At 46.9% G+C, this 23,788-nt stretch overlaps 1 protein-coding gene across 1 annotated transcript; it reads left to right on the top strand.

Annotated features, from left to right (window-relative positions):
• The first annotated feature begins 6,409 nt into the window (after positions 1-6,409).
• rorca (RAR-related orphan receptor C a) lies at positions 6,410-23,701 on the top strand. The gene is made up of 10 exons (XM_079739232.1): positions 6,410-6,632; positions 12,209-12,294; positions 12,619-12,760; positions 17,181-17,678; positions 18,200-18,321; positions 18,487-18,619; positions 19,049-19,156; positions 19,343-19,453; positions 19,819-19,931; positions 20,524-23,701. Exons 1-10 carry the CDS (start codon positions 6,626-6,628, stop codon positions 20,683-20,685), a joined length of 1,482 nt encoding a protein of 493 aa, XP_079595358.1. The 5' UTR covers positions 6,410-6,625; the 3' UTR covers positions 20,686-23,701.
• The last annotated feature ends 87 nt before the right edge of the window (positions 23,702-23,788 follow it).

Genomic DNA, 23,788 nt, shown 5'->3' on the forward strand with positions numbered 1-23,788 from the left:
AAACATTTGACTCCAATAAACGCAGAGATGAAAAGGGACAAATACAAAGAAACGGAAAACAGGAAAAACAGCCATTTCTCAAATGAACTATTGCTAATCCTATATTTCTTTACAATTATTTTCTTTGAGGAAAAAAGGAGTAATAATCAATGTTATTTTTAAGTGTTTGATCATTAATTGAGACCTAAGTCTCAATTAATGTCAATTGTTTAATGTCAAACTGCATTATTTGATGCTGTTTGCCATATGAACAGCTCCTGTTTTCGGTGCTTAACAAGGTGGTTCAGTTTAAGGTCAGCAAAAAGATAGTCTGTGTGTGTGTGTGTGTGTGTGTGTGTGTGTGTGTGTGTGTGTGTGTGTGTGTGTGTGTGTGTGTGTGTGTATGTGTGCGTGTGTGTGGTCCCTTCTGTCAAAGGCACTCCAATGTGCTTTTGTGTGCGTGTTCTCCATATCAGGGTGTGGGACGGAGAGACAGAAGGAGAGAGAACGCGATAAACCAAAGTCAGGGGTTAGGTAAAGAGGAGTTACGTTTGTCAACATGACCCGACGTAACTCGTAGAAACTTGGAGCGAGACCGAGAGTGTGTCATTGTTCTACAGGCAAGGGTGTGTGTCCTTTGGGTTAGGGTGTGTGTACTTCCCAGTGTGTGTGTGTGTGTGCGTGTGTGTGTGTGTGTGTGTGTGTGTGTGTGTGTGTGTGTGTGTTTGTTTGTGTGTGTGTTTATGTGTGTGTACAATATAGCCAATGAAGCACATGGCATATTCTGTCAATTTATCAGCAGAATCTAAACAGCCATTGCGATGGTAATGTTCCCCTTGTCATGGTCGTTCATCATCAATCTAATGACAGCACAGCGGTGGAAAATGCATTGATTTGAAAAGAGAACCATTGGGATTTAAATCGAGAAAATCAAATTCAAAGAAATCTGTATTGAACATTCAATAATTAACAAATACATGGTAACACTGGGCATTTCAAGGATACACTAACATGGATCTCAAGCTGGCATTTCAATACTTTATACATAATAAGGATTATAAAATGTTATTTGATTACTATGCATCATAGCTTGCATAGCTTTGAAGAAGTAACGCAAGAAACAATATCTAGCTTACTGCGGCACAGTGGTAATGGAGGCCATCGTGCACTGCATAAGTGGTTGATTAAACAAGTGGAGCTTGTTATTACGTCCCGGGATCTGTTCAGATTGTATAAAGACTTGTTTGTTTGTAGGCCAGAAAGTTGGCTCTTCCATTTGTTTATAGAAACCGAGAAGTAGCAGATGGTGGGCGGCCATAACTCGGATTATCAGGACACAACGTTTCAAGCATTGTAGATCCTGTACGTCTCAATATCAAAAGCAACATCTCAAAGCAAAAAAAATTAGATTTTACCTTTGGTTAATGAAAACGTTTTTGAAATACAAAAACTCTATTTCAGTGTTATATTTGAATTCCCCTTGTTAGAACTATTGTAAAAAAGCACCGTTTTTTTGGAAAGAGAAAAAAGGAAGAAAAGAAGGGAATGAGTGAGGAGGCAGAGGAGCGGGGGAGAGGCCCCGGTCAGCTCTGAGAGCCTACCCACTAATGGATGGTTTGTCAAACACGGGCTGAGGAGGGCAGAGTGGCCAGGGGTATAATTTGAGATCTTTCAAGCATGTCAGGAATTTGAGACGCTCTCCCATTTGACAGGTTGAACTTAAACACCTGTAGACCCTAACAAACCCTCGCCAACGTTTGTCTCAATTCTTCTCCAAGCATTGAAGATAAAAACGACTGCGGCCCACCGGCACAACTTATAGGAGCAGTGTGAGATAACTCCACCTATCATGATTGTTCCAACATGTGCATAACATGCTTGAAACATGAAGCAAGTGGCCGCTTCACATCTGATGTAAACAAAGTTCCTGTTCAGTTTTGTAAGAGGTGAACAGGCGGACTGATGCGCAGAAGGACAAACATGTTTCATTGTGTGTGTGTGTGTGTGTGTGTGTGTGTGTGTGTGTGTGTGTGTGTGTGTGTGTGTGTTTGTGTGTCAGTGTCCGTGTGTGTTTGTGTGTCAGTGTCCGTGTGTGTGTGTGTGTGTGTGTGTGTGTGTGTGTGTTTGTGTGTCACAACAGCCAATTCTATGCCTTGACGTGTGCATTTGTTGGTGCTACATCCAAGGCAGATGATTCATTACAGAAGCCTTGAGGTTGGGGCCCTCACTGCGGTTGTCATGGAAGCAAGGCTTGGAAACCGAATATCTCCTTTCAGGATCGTCTTCAGCCGCTCGCCGCATCCCTCGGCTTTCTGTCTCTTGTTCTGTCTCTTTCCGTTGCTCTTGCTCTCCTTCTGCATCGTGTCCCTAACTCTCTGTCTCTCAGGCCCTTCTGGGCACAGAAAGTTGCTGAACAGTCAACACAAATAAAAACATGGCTGTTAGCACTGTCTGTCCTAGTCTGTCCTTAGACTTCGATAACATTGCTATCTCCTTTGGGAAAATGTAATGGGTTCATCCAGCAGGTAGAAAAACTTGTTGACCGACGGAATTTTGTCATTTCTTTAGTTTTTAGTTGAATCATCCTGTTCACACGTTTTCAGGCGGCATAGTGTTTGGTAGCGACTGCACCTGGGAGGCTCTGAGGACAGGGTGGGTCCGTTTCAGGGCTCTGTGTTCGACTATGCCGTTGTATCATTTTAATAATATGAAGACCTTGAAAACTGATTAAATGCCAAATAAATCAACTCGACCTAGCGGAGGATATGATTCAAGAATTTATTATTAAGAAAGAGTTTGTAGAGTAAATAGACGATTGCATCCTCCAAGATGCTTCAAGTCATTAATGTTGTTCAAAGAGCTGGTGGTGACACATTTTAATGTTCAATCTGTGTTTCCTAGAATTACTCGATAAGGTCTTGGCCTTCTTTCTTGCGTGACATTATCAGATGTGTCACTGTGTTCATGTGTATTTCCTCTATAGGTCAATTGCTGCTTTAAAGCCGCTTGGCCTGATGAAAATGCCTCAATTTTTCTTTTTGTTCTGGGGAGAATGTCAGATGTGGTATTAGCTCTGTGACCACAGATGAGCACGGCGGCCAGGGTGACACCTAGACGGGCCGACATCAGAAAGACACACGGACTCTCAGCATAGGGAAACGTCAACACCACGATAGTAACTGCAGCTAACCACCAACATCAATCTGATTCAACCCTTATCTGGGTTGCTGAAGGAGGACTAATTCACATGCACAGAGATCAACTGGTGCTCTAGTTTGTTTCATGTTTTCTTAGTTGGGCTCTTTTATAATCCTCAGTGACACATTTATCTCCGTCCCAGTATAAACTCAGCAACCCAACCAACAACTCATCTCCTCTCGTACACGTTGTGATCGCTTTGCTAAGACGATGCACGGCTGTGTAAATGAAAATAAACACTCGGAATATAAGGACTTATCTATTAAAAGGCTTAAGTACAAATAAACATTGCGCTAATCTTCCGAAATGATTAAAGTCGGCCGGCCACATATACCAGAAGATGAAGAGAAACCACAGAGCATGCATGGGGAGTGTTAAAGTCTCTCTGAGGATCAGAGCATTGAGCAGCCAGCAGGGTGTCGTAACAAAGCGTGTATTCTGAAGTCGGCCGCATTAACCTGTTGATGTGCACCTGGTAACGTAGTAGGTATCGGTACAAATCAGATTACCGCTGTTCCCCCTGAGGGGGAGGGGGGGAGAGAGAGAGAGAGAGAAGGAGAGAGACACACAGAGAGAGAGTGAGGGAGAGAGAGAGAAGAGAGAGACAGAGAGAGAGAGAGAGAGAGAGTGAGGGAGAGAGAGAGAGAGAGGAGAGAGACAGAGAGAAAGAGCGAGAAGGAGAGAAACACAGAGAGAAAGAGAGAGAGAGGGAAGAGAGAGAGAGGAGCGAGAGAGAGAGAGAAGGAGAGAAACACAGATAGAGAGAGAAGAGAAAGAGAAGAGAGAGAGAAGGAGAGAAACACAGAGAGAGAGAAGGAGCGAGACAGAGAGAGAGAGTGAGGGAGAGAGAGAGAGAGAGAGAGAGAGAAGGAGAGAGAGAGAGAGAGTGAGGGAGAGAGAGAAAAAGAGAAGGAGAGAGACAGAGAGAGAGAGAGAGGGGGAGAGAGAGAGAGAGGGATTAGTGATCATCTGAACGGGAAGAAGGGAGGGAAAGGAGGGAGAGCAGGGAGGATTATGGAGGCAAAGCGGGAGACTAAAATAATCCTCTCAGCCGCACCCTGGGGTTTATGCAACGAGGGACCCTGGTGTCCGTCCGTCTGTCCTCCTCTCTGCTGCCCTCCAGGGCCACATGGTTCCCCCCCCCCCCCCCCCCCCCCCCCCCGACCCCTGACCCCTGACCCCGGACCCCTGACCCTTGACCCCTGACTCCTTGCCGCTCTACGGTGCCTCCGTAATCTGAAAGCTCTGCCGAGGCCTATGTGCCTGCGGGTGAACGTAAGCTCCTCCCCTCTCTCCCTCCATCCCATGTTCTAATTTGAGTGTTGCCATGGTTGCGTAAGACCCCGGGGTCAGCGGGTCGCGGACGCGGTGTGTGTGCGCGCGCGCCGATCGGGAGTGTGTGTGTGTGTTTGTGCGTCTGCGGCGCGGCGGCGGCGGCCACGGAGAGAACGGAGGAATAACGGGGGCGGAGAGACGAGGTGGGAAACAAACGCCACCGCAGGAAGTTGATCGTCGGGAGGAAGAGGAAGTTTACAGCAGGAAGCAAACAAACATTCGGTTCTCAGGGCGTTTCAGAGCTTTTATTAAACCGCTCATTCAGGAAGAAGCAGCGAGTTGTTATTGACTTCCTGCCGATTTAAATGGGGTTTGTGTGTGAGGGGAGGGGCAGGAAGTTCAGGGGGAGAGAAGCGGTCCTTTTGAGAGGAAGACCGCCGTTATACGAGCTTTACTGTGAAACGGTGATGGTGAGGATGATGAAGGGGGTACGATGGATGCAGAGGTAGGAAGTGAGAGATAAAGGCAAAAGGAAGCATTAAAGGGGAGATGAGAACACAGAGGGAGAGGTTATGGCGGGGTATGGTAGAGAGAGGGGTGTGGAAGGTGTCAAGAGTCACCCCCGTACCCCCAGACCCTGTACATCGTACCCCCGGACCCTGTGCATCATACCTCCGGTCCCTGTACATCGTAGGCAAGGCAACTTTATTTATAGAGCACTTTTCATACACAAGGCAGACTCAAAGTGCTTCACATATAAACATTGTCATACAATAAAATAAAATAATAGATAAGTAAAAGAAAACATATGCAAAAAATGAGTAAAATAGACCAGCATTTTAGAATGTGCAACGTATTTAAGATCAGATCAACAGTCTCTCTGGTACCCACGTCGGGACTCCAACCCGGATTCTAGGACTCTATCCCAGACCGAACTCGGGTCTCAAACCCTTCAATCTTACCCTCTGACCCTGTTACATCAACCAATCATGCAGCCAGCATATTAGATAACATTTAACAGCAGACCTGCCATGATGCTGTCGACATGTTGAAGCATCTCTCCGTGTGTCACTCAGTTCGTTTGGATTTTCCGGCCAAACAAATGACAATATTAATTTGTTTGATTTATTGACATGCTACTTGAATTGAATGACACTAACACAAATCATATATGATTCTATAACGAATTTGATTCCAAGGAAGAAATTACTTTTCATTGAGAATTATGAACAGATTGCATAATTGCAAGTTGCAACTGAATGAGTTATCAAGGAATTATCATTGTTATGTTTAATAATAGGTCTACTTTATATTAATGATACAGTAAGTGTAGAATATAACCTATTACTATTACTAACCTATTACTAAAGTATTAGGGGGGGGGGGGGGGGTAAAAACATATATTAGGTAAAAACATATAATTGCCGAAATTGAGGGATAGGTTATGCAATTAAGAAAAAACAACGGTGGGCCTCTTCATAACTAATTTATATATTTTTTTAATTCAACAATGTAATAATTATTTTTATTTTTTTATTTTTTTTACAAACCATAATTTTTGGTGCCCCCCCAGGTACTTGGTGCCCTACGCACTCTGCGTACTCTGCGTATAGGGAGCGGCGGGCCTGCCTGACTATCAGATCGGGGTTAATGTCCGACCAACGCAACAAACTCCAGGCTGCCGTCTATCTTTACGCGGGAGAAACGCAACCAAACCCATCTATACGCCGAGAGAGCGCCGCTGCCACAGCGGCGCGTGGAGACCGATCCCCACGCGGTTGTTTCTGTGACACACTGCCACACTTTCCCACGTACGCGGCGCGTGCCCTGGGAGCTGAAGGCTCAATGCGCGCGGAAGGTCACGACGGAGCGCGCGCAGCAGATCTAGGCGGACCGGCGGATCATGTGGAGTCCACGCGCCGCGAGCAGCTCAGAGCGAGCAGAGACAGAGCTCGGACCGAGGAGGACGTGAGAGAGAGCAGCCGACCTCTTGTTTACTGCAGACAGCGCGAGCTTTCAGCCAGGAAGGCGCGGAACTAACGGCAGAAGAACCGCCGCTCTGAGAGCAGGTCACCGTTCGGTTCGATCCGGAGCAGTAGTATCAGCCGTGTGAGGAGTCGTTCGTCTCGGAGTTCAAAGTGGAGTTTATGAACTGAAGACAGCAGCCGTCACCATGAGAGGTGAGTGTGTGCAACTTATTTATGTTCTTTGCATAGTGGTCATTTGTTGATTCAGTGCTCCGGTAATTTGACGACGTATTGCTCAGTTCATTTGATGACTTATTAGTGCTCAGTTCATTACTTAGTGCTCCACTCAGCGGCTCAATGGTGGCTGCTCGCGGCTTCTCGGTGGTCTCATTTGCACCGGGTCCGAAGTGCGTATGACCGGCCCTAAGCTGCGTGACATGTCGGTGATAAACCTGCTCACAACCCGTTGTTTCTGATGTCTGTGCGACATCTATAAATACACGGAAAGTCGCGTTTTATTCGAGAATTTCATTTTTTTTATCATATTTTTCATATCATATGTTTTGTTTATTTTGAATTGATTTTAAAATGTTTGAATGTTTGAACAAGGTCACGAGTCGAATGCACTCGATTCGTTGAAGCCCCGGTGCATTTGACCCCCTCAGTCCGGTGGGACAGGCTGGTCTAGTAGCAAGGCTCCGCCGGAGAGCGCCTCGTTATGTAAGAGAGACTCCCGCGGGGGAGGCGGGGAGGGAGGCGATCATTAAAGAGCTGTCAATCAAACCACACAATGCATCTCGTGTCGTAGCATTGCATGTGAGTGTCTTGTGTTGACGGGTGTGTATGACACGTGTCTTTTTTTAAAACAGCTGTTGATTTGTGGTGTAGTTTTCATAGTTTTTTGTTTTTTATTTTGCTGGCATACGTTGCATTATGGTGTAAAATACAGATGTAAAATATAAATAAAAAACATGGGTCCCAGAAAAAGAAAATCCAAGTCTGTATATGGCAACCCCGAGAGGAAACGTAGTGCTAATGTTTTCGAGTCCTTTAATGGTGGTGAGAATGGAGACGTTATGGATACATGTCTTGAGGAGACGGTGATTGGGTTTCGATGATGCTGATGATGTTGGCGCAAATGCGTTCTCGTTTCATCTTGGTGAGACTCCGGTTTGATTAACGTAACAAACCCAACACATATAGTGTTGCATTTGATTAGAGATGTAAACACGATGTGATGATAGCGTCGGCCAAGTCAAAGCTCATATTTGTGCTCCATACAGAGTATACGAGGTTCGCATATATCTGGCGCGCTGATATTGTTTTCCTCTTGAAGAGGCTTGGATCTGAGGAAACCTTCTTGTGTTGTTGTTGACAAGGCTCTGTGTGCATGGTCAGAGAGAAAGGGTCCGCTGTTCCATTGACCTAGTTATGTCATGGAGGATTACACAGCATTCACCCAGGGGGTCAGAGCCACCGAGGACTGTCGTCATTCCAAATATTGGACATTAATGAATTACATAACGAAGCGGGCTTATCGGGAAACGTGTAGCCATGCAGACTCTGAGCAGTCACGTTTGTACTTTTATGCATGCAATGATGAATTGCAATGATGCATGCATAGCATGCATCATTGCAATTCATTCAATTATTAAACTTTTTATTAAACAAGAGTTATGTTTATCGGCACAACATAAAACGGATTACTGTTTGATAGCCTTTTCTGCCAATCCATGTTAAACATAAAACAGATAAAAAGGGATGGTGTGTTTTTGGCGGGCTGAATATGGGCGCAGTGAGCCACCTCTCAGCAAAAGCACAGCGGGCATTAAGCTCAGTTTCCTGTTTGTGTTACATCAACTCACCAATGTGTGTCACCTGTATTAAATATAAACTGTTGACAGCTGGCTCACATCACATGAATTACATCATTTCAAAACGTCTTCCCTTATGATATCAATGTGAGTAAATGGAACATGGAAAGGTGGGTGTTAAATACTGTGTGCTCATTTTGTCGTAAAATTTCATGACCATGGTGAAATACCATGTTCAGGATTGGCAATATGGTGTTTCTCTCCATGCATATATAAAACCACCCTTTAGGATTTTATCATCTTCAATCAAATTGCCACGAGCATGATCCTGCGATGCTTTTGTGCGTTGTGTCATCTCTTCCTGAACACAACCCAAAGTAGAGCAATGAGTCGAAGCGATAAACTATAAAGTATCCGATTCATATGGCTATTGTATAAATGGTTAGATTCCATCAGCACACAGCGCTGGTTTCCTGTTCAGAACTGGTAGTAGCTGGTACGATGTGTAAACCCATGCTACTGGGGTCAGTGATGTACAGCCCTCTTACAGCTGCAGGACACTGCACACACACACCGGGCCCGTTCACAGGGACCCTCAATCCTAACCCGGACCCCTTTGACAGGAGGGCGCTAAGATTCCCCTCCCTCCCTCCTCACCTGTTCTGCTGCACATATTCGAACGTGTCAGTGCAAATATTCCCTTAGGGTTCAGTGTTAGATCTAGTGTACCCAGCAAGCGTTTTGTGTAGAAATTGCACACATTAATTCTTGTGTCAGTCTTTGTGTCTCCCCCATGTTTGACCACACAATTAGTGTAGTCAAAGATGATTCGGATCGCAAAGGCGTATTCCTGAATTAGTTCCTGTGGCTTTGGCCGGTGCTTAAAATGACATGCTGCGAGTTGAATTCCTGAGTCTGGTTGTGCTTATGGTCGGGAGGCCCGTGGGGCTAGGGAAGGAGCAGGGATCACCGCGGGTTGTCTGGCACTCCGTCTGCTTGGTCAGCGGTGGAGAGGATTACACAGGAATGGCCCAAGGTCTGCTCTACACGGCCAGTAAAAACATGGTAGCAATAATAAGGTTAAGTAGCCGTAGGTTTATGGATTCATGTAGACTCGACTGGTCTTGGCAGGGGCAGAGTTAAGATTTAGGGCTCGATTTTAGTTCCCATTTATGCGATTAGTTCCTGCAGTATACCAGGAACTAATATTGTGGGATACCTTTTTGCATACTTTGTGAAAAATCCAATATTGGCATTTATGTTAATGATGTTAAAACATGCATAGTAAAATAAATAAAAAAACGAATAACAATAGGAATGCACAATTTAAAAAACGGTATCATCATTCCAATATTTTCAAATAGTGTCAGCAGCAGTACCACCTAATGGCTAGGTTTTTCCTGTATTGCAGACAGGACCACAGCCACCCCGCACTGTGCTGAAACACTCTCCCTGCGTTGTTCTCTAGATGGGTCAGACTACAGTGGGGTCCAGAGGGGAGGAGGAGAAGGATGGGCTCTGAGGGGCAGGTGTTTGGAGGGCCCCTCTGCTGCATGTGAGGGATGAAAAGCACTCACTCACCCGTTCATCGCTGTCTCTTTAAGATATCACATATGTGGTGTGTAAACCCCCCCCTCCCCTGCCGTGCAGCATAGTACAGCCATTCATGGTATAGGTTAGCTATACCCAACAGGAGGTAATGTGCAAGGTAAACATAAGCTTTGGACTGTTTGTTGAGGCGGAAGAGAGGCTAAAGTCCACCTCAGGGTTTACAAGGCTGGACAGGGAAAGGGCTGAGCGCGATGTGTGTGTGTGTGTGTGTGTGTGTGCGTGTGCGTGTGCGTGTGCGTGTGTGAGACACAGATGACCCTCAAACCTGAAAACTTGTAGGACGCTGGAGTACCACATGCTTTACAGCTGTTGACACTTCCAACACACAGCGGCGCACAAAAATATGACACCTCAGACACATGACCTGGTATCGGCGTGAGCCATCTCTGGATGGACGGACGTCGGGAGGAATTATGTAACCGAGTTCCACCGACTGCACCTTACTAGCGGACGGACGGTTAGGGGGCTATCCGGAGTATAAATAGATCCATGTTGCACCTCAAAGACAGCTGAGGTTTCACTCCGATTACATGCTCCCACATGTCCAAAGCGAGAGTGGACACGTCGGCAGCTCATCATTCCGTGTCTGTTTATTTCCCGCACGTTGCATGCGTTTGGAAGGCGTCCAGCCGTGCGTCATGAAACTAGAACCGGGGGGGGGGGGGGGGGGGGGGCGTGTGGCGTGGATCCTCTTAATTAAACAAACTCTAGATTTGCCTGGCTTGCTCCAAAACCCAGAATGGAATCCTCTCTTCGTCTGACCTTTGCTCGGCGACGGAGCCTGAATTAGTTCCACCTTTCGGAACCCAGGAGAAGCCCGATGGTATCGCGTGCGAGGCAGCCCCCCCCCGCACAGTCAACAGGAGACGGCCCACCGACCCTCTCCACTGGTAGGGAAACTGTGTCAGTAGAACAGAACCCGGCCAGTCACAGGCAGGGCCACACAACAAGCCACCAATGGGGTGCCTAACAGGGGGGGGGGAGTGTTGCTAGGACAACCTCTTATAAATGAGTGTGATCATGGAATGCAGCCAAACAGCACTTATATAACAGGGGGGGGGCAGCCGGGAGGCAGAGAGTGACTGAGGCTTTATCCACTGCCGGTATTAATTTATTGATCTATTCATCTCTGAGGTTTAGTGTTTTGTACGTTAGTAGGAAACCTACCCAGCAAGAAGCCCTCAAATATCTCCACATGATGCCATGGATGCCAAAGATTCAATCAGACGTTCCTGACTTGTCGCAATCTGCATGTGACGCATGCAGCCGCAGCGCAGTGCCGTGATGTGTGAGTGAATATGCAAAGGGATGACGTCATCTCAGCAACACGGCACCGACAGTGCTTCACTGAACGCTCGCCAACGCCGCTTAACATGATGCGTTCGGAAACTGCAGGTAACCTTATATATCGATGTGCCATTCAGGCCCAAACCAAATCACACACGGCGACAACGACAAAACAACTGCGACGATGATCGTTCTTCCCACTGAGTGTTGCCGTTTGAAATCCAGTCACAGAGGACCCAGAGCCCCGGGGCGGGCGAGAGGCAGGGGCGGGGGGGGCGCCATTGTTATCCAGCTACTTGAAACTTTATAACCCTGGGCTCGACTAATGCAATTGAGCGTCTATTCTGGGCGTCAGGAGCCGGCCACCTAAACAACCTAACGGAGGACGGGCTGTTCTCGATAAGACGGCTCAGAGCTCCCTGCTCGAACCCCGGCTATAAAATACATACATTGTTCAGCTCTCAGAGAGGCCGCTTCAGCTCGTTATCTGCGTTTGATTAGGCTCTCCTTGACCCCCGCTAATCGCTCCTCGGAGTATCTTATTGTTGAGACATTGTGTTCCTTGCAGAGCGGAGAGCAATGCAAACGGGCCCCGGTCCAAGCAGCGTCGGCGATACATTTCCAAGGCTGCCGCACTTTCCTTGTTCAGGGTCATGAATCTTTCAAATCAGCGCCGTCTGGAGTCACAGTGTGTTAACGAAGGGCCGCCCTTCTCCTGTTATAAGGTCATGGAGTTTTATTGTCTGGTTGGTTTGTCGACATTATGCCCGATCGTCCACGAGTCAAATTTCTGCATGTGATTCCTCACCCCTGGTCTTGGGGTCCAAAGGCAATGGAGTAAAGTGATGAATATCTTGTCTATGGGTGGTCGATGTTATCAGAAAGATTTCCATATTTTAATAAATATTGTGTTGGATGCAGAGAAGAGGTGTGTTATTAATTATTAGTGTGATTCTAATTAATAGAAGAAAATGTTCAGCAAATTAAATATTGTGGGGGGATTCCTGGCAATATCCTAATCATTATATTTCTCAAGGGATTACAGAGTTTACTCACAGCTTTTCTTTTCCTCATCAGCTCAAATCGAGGTGATTCCCTGTAAGATCTGTGGGGACAAGTCGTCAGGGATCCACTACGGGGTCATCACCTGCGAAGGCTGCAAGGTAAAGTATCTCAACACAGTTTTCCATTTTGCCATTTCCTCATATCCTTCCCAGCTGCCGCCACGCCCATCCCTTTCCAATTACAATTAGGGCATTTAGCAGACGCTCTTATCCAAAGCCACTTACATTGGTTAATACACACATTGACACATCGACGGCAGAGTCAACCATGCAGGGCGACAGCCAGCTCGTCAGAATCAGTTAGGGTTAAGTGTCTTGCTCAGGGACACATCAACACACCACCAACCGTTCGGTTACAAGACAACTGCTCTACCTAAGCCGACCCTTCCCTGACTCTCTGCGTGCCTCCTCCTCTACCTCCAGGGGTTCTTCCGACGCAGTCAGCAAAACAACGCCATGTACTCCTGCTCCCGCCAGAGGAACTGCCTCATCGACCGCACCAACCGCAATCGCTGCCAGCACTGCCGGCTGCAGAAGTGTCTCGCTCTGGGCATGAGCCGTGACGGTAAACAAGGAGCTCGACCAACCCTCGCTAAACATCCTCTACCTTTAACCAACCCTCGCTAAACATCCTCTACCTTTAACCAACCCTCGCTAAACATCCTCTTCCTTTAACCAACCCTCGCTAAACATCCTCTACCTTTAACCAACCCTCGCTAAACATCCTCTACCTTTAACCAACCCGCGCCAAACATCCTCTACCTTTAACTAACCCGCGCTAGACATCCTCTACCTTTAACCAACCCTCGCTAAACATCCTCTACCTTTAACCAACCCTCGCTAAACATCCTCTACCTTTAACCAACCCTCGCTAAACATCCTCTACCTTTAACCAACCCGCGCTAAACATCCTCTACCTTTAACCAACCCTCGCTAAACATCCTCTACCTTTAACCAACCCTCGCTAAACATCCTCTTCCTTTAACCAACCCGCGCTAAACATCCTCTACCTTTAACTAACCCGCGCTAGACATCCTCTTCCTTTAACCAACCCTCGCTAAACATCCTCTACCTTTAACCAACCCGCGCTAGACATCCTCTACCTTTAACCAACCCTCGCTAAACATCCTCTACCTTTAACTAACCCGCGCTAAACATCCTCTACCTTTAACCAACCCGCGCTAAACATCCTCTTCCTTTAACCAACCCGTGCTAAACATCCTCTTCCTTTAACCAACCCTCGCTAAACATCCTCTACCTTTAACCAACCCGCGCTAGACATCCTCTACCTTTAACCAACCCTCGCTAAACATCCTCTACCTTTAACTAACCCGCGCTAAACATCCTCTTCCTTTAACCAAGGCGCTGAGATCTTTGACCGCTGGGCCTTAGCGACGTTCTCTCTGGGCCCTTAACAGTGGTGAACTTAACTTAACTTCACGCCGTTCGCTCTGTGCCTTTACAGCAGTGAACTTAACTTAACTTAACGCAGTTCTGTCTGTACGTTCACAGCGGTGAACTTAACTTAACTTCACCTTGTTCTGTACGTTAACAATGGTGAACTTAACTTAATTCAACGTTGTTCTGTACGTTACCAGCGGTGAACTTAACTTAATTTAACGTTGTTCGGTACGTTAACAGTGGTGACCTTAACTTAACGTTGTTGTGTCCGTTACCAGCGGTGAACTTAACTTAACGTCGTTGTGTCCGTTACCAGCGGTGAACTTAACTTAACGTCGTTGTGTCCGTTACCAGCGGTGAACTTAACTTAACGTCGTTGTGTCCGTTACCAGCGTTGAATTTAACTTAACGTCGTTGTGTCCGTTACCAGCGGTGAACTTAACTTAACGTCGTTGTGTCCGTTACCAGCGGTGAACTTAACTTAACGTCGTTGTGTCCGTTACCAGCGGTGAACTTAACTTAACGTCGTTGTGTCCGTTACCAGCGGTGAACTTAACTTAACGTCGTTGTGTCCGTTACCAGCGGTGAACTTAACTTAACGTCGTTGTGTCCGTTACCAGCGGTGAACTTAACTTAACGTCGTTGTGTCCGTTACCAGCGGTGAACTTAACTTAACGTCGTTGTGTCCGTTACCAGCGGTGAACTTAACTTAACGTCGTTGTGTCCGTTACCAGCGGTGAACTTAACTTAACGTCGTTGTGTCCGTTACCAGCGGTGAAATTAACTTAACGTCGTTGTGTCCGTTACCAGCGGTGAACTTAACTTAACGTCGTTGTGTCCGTTACCAGCGGTGAACTTAACTTAACGTCGTTGTGTCCGTTACCAGCGGTGAACTTAACTTAACGTCGTTGTGTCCGTTACCAGCGGTGAACTTAACTTAACGTCGTTGTGTCCGTTACCAGCGGTGAACTTAACTTAACGTCGTTGTGTCCGTTACCAGCGGTGAACTTAACTTAACGTCGTTGTGTCCGTTACCAGCGGTGAACTTAACTTAACGTCGTTGTGTCCGTTACCAGCGGTGAACTTAACTTAACGTCGTTGTGTCCGTTACCAGCGCTGAACTTAACTTAACGTCGTTGTGTCCGTTACCAGCGCTGAACTTAACTTAACGTCGTTGTGTCCGTTACCAGCGCTGAACTTAACTTAACGTCGTTGTGTCCGTTACCAGCGGTGAACTTAACTTAACGTCGTTGTGTCCGTTACCAGCGGTGAACTTAACTTAACGTCGTTGTGTCCGTTACCAGCGGTGAACTTAACTTAACGTCGTTGTGTCCGTTACCAGCGGTGAACTTAACTTAACGTCGTTGTGTCCGTTACCAGCGGTGAACTTAACTTAACGTCGTTGTGTCCGTTACCAGCGGTGAACTTAACTTAACGTCGTTGTGTCCGTTACCAGCGGTGAACTTAACTTAACGTCGTTGTGTCCGTTACCAGCGCTGAACTTAACTTAACGTCGTTGTGTCCGTTACCAGCGGTGAACTTAACTTAACGTCGTTGTGTCCGTTACCAGCGGTGAACTTAACTTAACGTCGTTGTGTCCGTTACCAGCGGTGAACTTAACTTAACGTCGTTGTGTCCGTTACCAGCGGTGAACTTAACTTAACGTCGTTGTGTCCGTTACCAGCGGTGAACTTAACTTAACGTCGTTGTGTCCGTTACCAGCGGTGAACTTAACTTAACGTCGTTGTGTCCGTTACCAGCGGTGAACTTAACTTAACGTCGTTGTGTCCGTTACCAGCGGTGAACTTAACTTAACGTCGTTGTGTCCGTTACCAGCGGTGAAATTAACTTAACGTCGTTGTGTCCGTTACCAGCGGTGAACTTAACTTAACGTCGTTGTGTCCGTTACCAGCGGTGAACTTAACTTAACGTCGTTGTGTCCGTTACCAGCGGTGAACTTAACTTAACGTCGTTGTGTCCGTTACCAGCGGTGAACTTAACTTAACGTCGTTGTGTCCGTTACCAGCGGTGAACTTAACTTAACGTCGTTGTGTCCGTTACCAGCGGTGAACTTAACTTAACGTCGTTGTGTCCGTTACCAGCGGTGAACTTAACTTAACGTCGTTGTGTCCGTTACCAGCGGTGAACTTAACTTAACGTCGTTGTGTCCGTTACCAGCGCTGAACTTAACTTAACGTCGTTGTGTCCGTTACCAGCGCTGAACTTAACTTAACGTCGTTGTGTCCGTTACCAGCGGTGAACTTAACTTAACGTCGTTGTGTCCGTTACCAGCGGTGAACTTAACTTAACGTCGTTGTGTCCGTTACCAGCGGTGAACTTAACTTAACGTCGTTGTGTCCGTTACCAGCGGTGAACTTAACTTAACGTCGTTGTGTCCGTTACCAGCGGTGAACTTAACTTAACGTCGTTGTGTCCGTTACCAGCGGTGAACTTAACTTAACGTCGTTGTGTCCGTTACCAGCGGTGAACTTAACTTAACGTCGTTGTGTCCGTTACCAGCGGTGAACTTAACTTAACGTCGTTGTGTCCGTTACCAGCGGTGAACTTAACTTAACGTCGTTGTGTCCGTTACCAGCGGTGAACTTAACTTAACGTCGTTGTGTCCGTTACCAGCGGTGAACTTAACTTAACGTCGTTGTGTCCGTTACCAGCGGTGAACTTAACTTAACGTCGTTGTGTCCGTTACCAGCGGTGAACTTAACTTAACGTCGTTGTGTCCGTTACCAGCGGTGAACTTAACTTAACGTCGTTGTGTCCGTTACCAGCGGTGAACTTAACTTAACGTCGTTGTGTCCGTTACCAGCGGTGAACTTAACTTAACGTCGTTGTGTCCGTTACCAGCGGTGAACTTAACTTAACGTCGTTGTGTCCGTTACCAGCGGTGAACTTAACTTAACGTCGTTGTGTCCGTTACCAGCGGTGAAATTAACTTAACGTCGTTGTGTCCGTTACCAGCGCTGAACTTAACTTAACGTCGTTGTGTCCGTTACCAGCGGTGAACTTAACTTAACGTCGTTGTGTCCGTTACCAGCGGTGAACTTAACTTAACGTCGTTGTGTCCGTTACCAGCGGTGAAATTAACTTAACGTCGTTGTGTCCGTTACCAGCGGTGAACTTAACTTAACGTCGTTGTGTCCGTTACCAGCGGTGAACTTAACTTAACGTCGTTGTGTCCATTACCAGCGGTGAACTTAACTTAACGTCGTTGTGTCCGTTACCAGCGGTGAACTTAACTTAACGTCGTTGTGTCCGTTACCAGCGGTGAACTTAACTTAACGTCGTTGTGTCCGTTACCAGCGCTGAACTTAACTTAACGTCGTTGTGTCCGTTACCAGCGGTGAACTTAACTTAACGTCGTTGTGTCCGTTACCAGCGGTGAACTTAACTTAACGTCGTTGTGTCCGTTACCAGCGGTGAACTTAACTTAACGTCGTTGTGTCCGTTACCAGCGGTGAACTTAACTTAACGTCGTTGTGTCCGTTACCAGCGGTGAACTTAACTTAACGTCGTTGTGTCCGTTACCAGCGGTGAACTTAACTTAACGTCGTTGTGTCCGTTACCAGCGGTGAAGTTCGGACGGATGTCCAAGAAGCAGCGGGACAGCCTGTACGCCGAGGTCCAGAAGCACCAGCAGTCCCAGGAGTTCGCGGGGGCGGAGCCGTGCGAGGACGGCGGCGAGCTGGGCGCCCACGGCCGCGCCTTCAGCCGGGGCTCCAGCACGGCCTTCAGCGACCACCACGACGACATGGGCGCCCTGCCGGAGGGGCTGCTGTTCGACCTGCCGCTGACCCCCGACTACTGCGCCCTGGACGTGACGGGCGGCGGTGGCGGCGGCGGCGGCGGCGGCGGCGGCGGCGGCGGCGGCGGCGGCGGCGGCGGCGGCGGCGGCAGCGGTGGCAGCAGCTCCTCCTCCCAGAGCTCCCCCGAGCAGAGCGGCGGGCTGGACTTCGTGGACGTCCACCACCACATCAGGCACGAGTACCAACTGCTGCAGGACTCCGGCCTCTTCTCCCGCGCCATCGCCAACCCGCCGCCCGGCGGCTGCTCCGGCCTCGAGCTAGGTCAGGAGACGCCCGGACCGCTTATACCACATTGACGTTCAGGGCGTTTAGCAGGACGCTTTTATCAAAAGCCACTCGCGATGAGGACGTTTGTCATAAGAAGGTGAAACGACAATATATCACGGTCGGCACAGTAAGGATGTTCATAGAACCAATCGCTAGGTTAACCCCTTACCCGTACTCAACAAAGATGGCTAGGATAAGATGCGACACAACTATAAGTACTATAAGTAAGTACGGCATACAATAAGGGCGTACTTTAAGTGCCAGGACGTACAACATACAATAGGTAGGAGGGGTGGGTGGGGGTCGGCTATGCAGTGTCTAGGTGAACTCTGAACAGGTGAGTCTTGAGTCTTTTGCGGACCGATCAATCCAAACATAAAACTATAGAACTGATATCATAGAAACATAAAGGTAGAATGTTTGGATAATAGCTGCCCACTATATTAACACCTTGATTTTTGATCCGACCGACCCCAAGATCAGCTGACTGAGGGTGTTCTTTTGGTCTTCCGCAGAGCGCATCACCCAGAGTGTGGTGAAGTCCCACATGGAGACCAGCCAGTACAGCACAGAGGAGCTGAAGAGGTTGGCGTGGACCATGTACAGCCAAGAGGAGACGCGCTCCTATCAAGCAAAGGTACTTTGAAATGATGTCCCGCATCGCTGGAAAAATAGAGCTTTGTTTTCAGGAAGCCTATGAAGTCTTCACTTTAGGACTAGGTATCTTGGGAACGGTATATGTATGGGTTGGCTGACAAAATAAATGATGAACCCTTGTTGTTTGTCTCTCTACGGTCTGCAGTCCGCTGAGGGGATGTGGCAGCACTGTGCGGTCCACCTCACCAACGCCATCCAATACGTGGTGGAGTTTGCCAAGCGGATCACCGGCTTCATGGACCTCTGTCAGAACGACCAGATCATCCTCCTCAAAGCAGGTGGGTGCTCTGTCCCGCCAGAGCACCCACCTGCACCCACGACAACAACAACAACATGCGCACACACACTCATTGATAGATTACCGCCTTAACATTCCCAATTGATTTGAAACACGTTGGTTTGGTCACATGCCTCCTATACAATTTACCCGCCATAAAGTCTGTCTGGCCAGCCCAGCCACTTGACAGTGCCTACCTACCTTATCATGTGCTTCTGATGATACTAACTGCAGGACTTCGACCCGTACTTAAGCTAACGGAGATCACGCTTTGAAAGCTTGAATTAACTGCAAGCATGACAAATAAAAAACATGTTATACATAGACGTTATAGCTATTATATGCTTGATAAATCTATTGAATTGCCCTGTGGACATTAGATAGTTGTTTGGCCAGATTGTGATCATTGTTTCCATCCCCTTGTTCCCAGGCTGTTTGGATGTTCTTCTGATCCGTTTGTGTCGAGCCTACAACCCCATCAACAACACGCTGCTCTTCGACGGCAAGTTTGCCTGTGCGCAGCTCTTCAAAGCGCTCGGTAAGTTCACTTCTTTTGCTTTTTTTGGTCATTCACTTGCTCACATATAATGCAGCCGTTTGAAAATAACCTTCTCTCTCATTTGAACATAAGTACACACACATTCACACTCTCTCTCTCTCTCTCTCTCTCTCTCATTTGGCGTTGGATGATGTTTTCATTGGTCTCCTTCTGTATCTCTGCTAGGCTGTGACGACCTTGTGAGTGCCGTGTTTGACCTTGCTAAAAGTCTGAGCCGCCTGCAGCTCAGCGAGGAAGAGATGGCTCTGTTCAGCGCGGCCGTGTTGTTGTCGCCAGGTGAGACCAACTCTTCCTCTCAGGATCCTCCTTGGAGTCTTGTGCTTTTTTGCACAGCATTTTTTGCACACCTTAACTAAAACCGATAATTCAAATACATATTTCTGTAGTTTGCACAACCTTTTTGCACTACTATCAACTGTGGCTTGAACCACTACCAATTATTTTTACTAACTTATTTACTTTACCTTGTATTGTTGCTGCTACGTTGAGGTGTTTGGCTGTTGAGGAACCAAGCCTAAGAATTGTACTCTTGTGTACAACAAAATAAAGTAATTCTGATTGTGATTATTTGACCCGTGTAGACCTCCTTTCTTGTGTTCTGTGCTGTGACGGGGTCTCACTGACCCTCTGTGTGGTTGCAGACCGCCCCTGGCTGACGGACACGCATCACATCCAGAGGCTGCAGGAGAAGGTGTACGTGGCGCTGCAGCGCTGCCTGCAGAGGGAGGCCTCAGCAGAGGAGAAGCTGACCAAGGTAAAGGGACTGGTGTCCACCTGGGAGCTCCCCTAAAGGGCTGATTAGGGTCCCACGTTCACGCAACGCAAGGGGGTTACGGACCCCTTACGTCCTTGCGGACCCTCCTCGCGTCCACCGCAAGGGCCTGACGCGCGCCTCCCAGAAATCGTAACCTTCCGTCGAGGCGACGCAAGCAGCAGGGGCTGGGATTGGTCCGCTTGCTCAAACCCGACGCAGAGCCATAAAGGTTCACGACTGCATCGAAGCGACTGCGTGGTCCTTGTCGTTACGTGAACGTGGGACCATAATCTGCCCTTTAGGGTCATTTCACAGGCGTGTGTCAAGAGCTGTATTCGTCAAGAGGATGTATATTGTTAATAACTGCCCTCAACTCTTTTTTTTACATTGAGTGTGAAATGCTTTTTATATTCTTATAATTCTTAATACTTTTTTTCTTCTTGGGGCACATGGTGTCTGTGTTTGTCATCTTGTCTGCGATTTCCACTCTAACACAGGATGAGGAACCTGATATAGGATCTGATGCAGTTTAAATAACGGTCACCTTTTAGATCAATTCTCAATCTCTTCCCGCTTCCTTTTTTCTTTTCAGATGGTGTCTAAACTTCCCATCATGAAGTCCATCTGCCATCTCCACATCGACAAGCTGGAGTTCTTTCGCCTGGTCCACCCGGAGACGGCCCACACCTTCCCCCCGCTGTACAGAGAGGTGTTCGGCAGCGACGTCATCTTCCCCGACTCCACGCAGGGCTAGCCCCCATCCAGACACAGAGAGGGAGCAACTGCAGATTATAAAATATAGGGTGAGAGAGAGAGTCGAGAGAGAGAGAAAATATACATATGTGGCAAGTTGCAAAGGCAAAATTCCAGCAGCAGCTCCGTGACAATCCTGCACGCTCCACTTCAGCACGCCCTCCTCTCGCCTCCACACTCCTGCCCTTAAAGAAGTATCTTACACTGCCCTACGCCAGAGCGACTTCACCTTAATCTGAGGTTCTCCTGGTGGACGCCGGTGATTGTCTTTGTACGTGGAGGTAAATATCATTGATGTGATGATAAATGTAACCATCTTAGTTTATACCCTGAAAAAAATCTATTTTTTTCAAGAAGGTGTTGATAAACCTCGAGAACTTGTTCTAAAATCTTTCCGGGCCCTGGCTGTTATTTTAAGCTGTTAACGAATGTACCCCAGTTCCCCCTTTCCCATCACAGGCCTATGGCTTGATACAGAATGTATGTACATGTGCAATGCCGGTTTCAATCCTCATAGTAGCAGGGCATTTTTTTCATTACCTATTTTGACAGTGCCCTAATTTTGCAGTTTGGTCTCCTACGATCAAACTGTCTAAAGGGACCACGATCTAACTCACAAACAAGCAGGATTCTGCAACTGCGCAAAACTGTGCGAATGAATGGTTTGAACCTTGCACAGCAGAGACATAGCACTTACGCTAAAATATATTGGTATTTTTTACCAGCACAATTTACAGACACTGATATTTTTATTTCACAATATAAATATTTTTGTGAACTCTTTATTTTTTCAATGTAATGAGTGACCTCAGTCCTAATCCCCTCTCCCTTCTGCATAATGCCACTTAGAATGGAAATAATGATAGTATGGATGTATTATGAAAGTATTTTCAAATGCTCCTTTCATACTTACAAACATAGAAATGTAAGATTAGAGTAGTTTCAATTCTAATTCAAAGTGAGAGGGAGAGAAATTTCGAGGAAAGGATTTTGATGTATTGCTTGTTCTCAGGTCTTAAACAGATACTGTCTGACCATATATGGGGTTTTGGGAATGACTTGATCGAAGTAGCTAAATAATGAGCAATTAAGAGTCCTTGTATTAATCCAAAATTAACTCTTGGCCCCAAATTGATGGATTTAAACTCCAACAATGACTCTGACCGCCCCTGCAGAATGAAGTCCTTCGACAGAAGTCCAGCTGATGGAAAGAGAATTTCCCCACACTAAAAATGACCAGTGTATGAGTGTATGTAATCAGGCATCAGTGGAGGATCTTCTAGAACGTTCTGCTCATGGCTGGTCCTTCCGCCACGCCTTCTACGTGGAGTCGTTCCAAGAGGCTTTGGGAGGATTGTAAAACAAGCCAGGACTCACTCAGATGAAAGTGTGGAACGATGTCCCCTGTAACACGGCTGTAAAACAATAACCCCGGAGTGGACTGGACAATGGGAGGTTCCTGAAACTCCTACGACAGTCATTTAACTGAGCCTGACTGCCACAGCCGCGTTTCTCACCGCTTTGGGGCTTCAGCAGAGAATGTGTTTTTGATCAGCTATTCATTAGGTCTGTAACCCAACTCCCTAACTACCTCACCCTCCGCATAGAGCATGTGGCACAGTAAAGGGTTTCTAGATTCCACAGCTACCCCCCGCCCCCGCCCAGACTATCTTGTTTGATTTTTATGTTAATGGTTCTCCAAATGGGAAGGATTGCGATTTAAAAAATTCAGAACACTATAGATTTCTCCTCAGTGGCTTAACTTAACTAACACGAATTCCTCGTAAAAACGAAGAGGACATATTTAGCTCTCTTAAAAGATAACAGCCAGTGATCGCTTGGCCATGGCTTTGGCAGGCTTCTGTTAATAGTTCTTTCTGCTGAGAAACTATTTTTGTATTACTTTCTATCGCAAAAAGATGCATGTCCGGCTGATTTATACATTGTAATCAGGTTTCACACTGCACTTCTGGAACTGCTGTCCTTCTCCATATGTAGCTCACATGACCATAGAAACGTTTCTCTGGGTGCTTCAGACAGTGGCACGGTGGAATTGTGCAATAACATCTTTCCCGTTGACTTTGGTTAGGGGGGGGCCCGCCTGTTCAGAGGGGCCCTTCGATCCAGAGGGGCCCTTCGGTTCAGAGGGACCCGTCGGTTTAGGGGGGCCCCCCTGGCCCCGTTCTACACTAGATTCCACAAGCAATCCAACAGGGATGGAGGTTAGCGTAACGCGGTGGCCAGGTACCTTCAGCAGGATCAGGCGTCAACGGGAGGGGGCCACAGTTAAGATTCACACCAATAACAAAAAGCCGCTTAATGCAAAGGTATCAATGCTATGGGCATTTCAAAAGACAAATGTCATTCTTTAGACCTCATGTGAAAATAAACAATGATAATAAACGGGCCCCACAGTGCTCCTACCAGCGGCGTAGCATCTTTAGGGCTGGAGTTTCCGCTAAAACAACTCAGGGAGATGGCTGGGCTCTAGGTTGGACAGTGTCTTTATTCTCTAGGTCTAGCAGGACACCTTGCACCAAGGTAACACCTTCACACTGTCCTCACTGTGCACGGCACATGTTGTTTGGAATGTCTGATCAGAGGAGAAACAAAGCATGTGTCTCTGTGTCTAATGTCATACGTTTCCTGGACTTCTGAGTTCAAGTCATGAAACAAAAAGGACCTACATGCTGGGATGTAAAGTGGATTTGAATCTCTAAATCCTGTGTTGGTTTTGTTGTGATCTTTTGTCTATATGCTACCCTCATAAAAGATGATTTTTCATCAGTGTAGAAGCTCTTAATCTTGGAAAGATGTTATTCTATTTTTGTTAAAGATCATTTTTCAGATATGTCTCCCTGAACGGTTTCCCTATTTGTCACAATCCTTCTGTACGTCATTTTCACACACTTTTAAAATTGTCATTGAAATCAATGTAGGTTTTGATAAGATCATTTTATGATGTCATGGATATAAACCTAAGAGGTTATTGACACTGAAAGTGTTATTGTTGTACAGTGGGGATTAAATATGTCATTAAAATAATGTAATAAAGGTATTTTACAATAAAATGAAATGTCTCTATATCTTATTTATTAATGTAG

The sequence above is a fragment of the Pollachius pollachius genome, assembly GCF_949987615.1.
Source record: "Pollachius pollachius genome assembly, chromosome: 7".
NCBI lineage: Eukaryota > Metazoa > Chordata > Actinopteri > Gadiformes > Gadidae > Pollachius > Pollachius pollachius.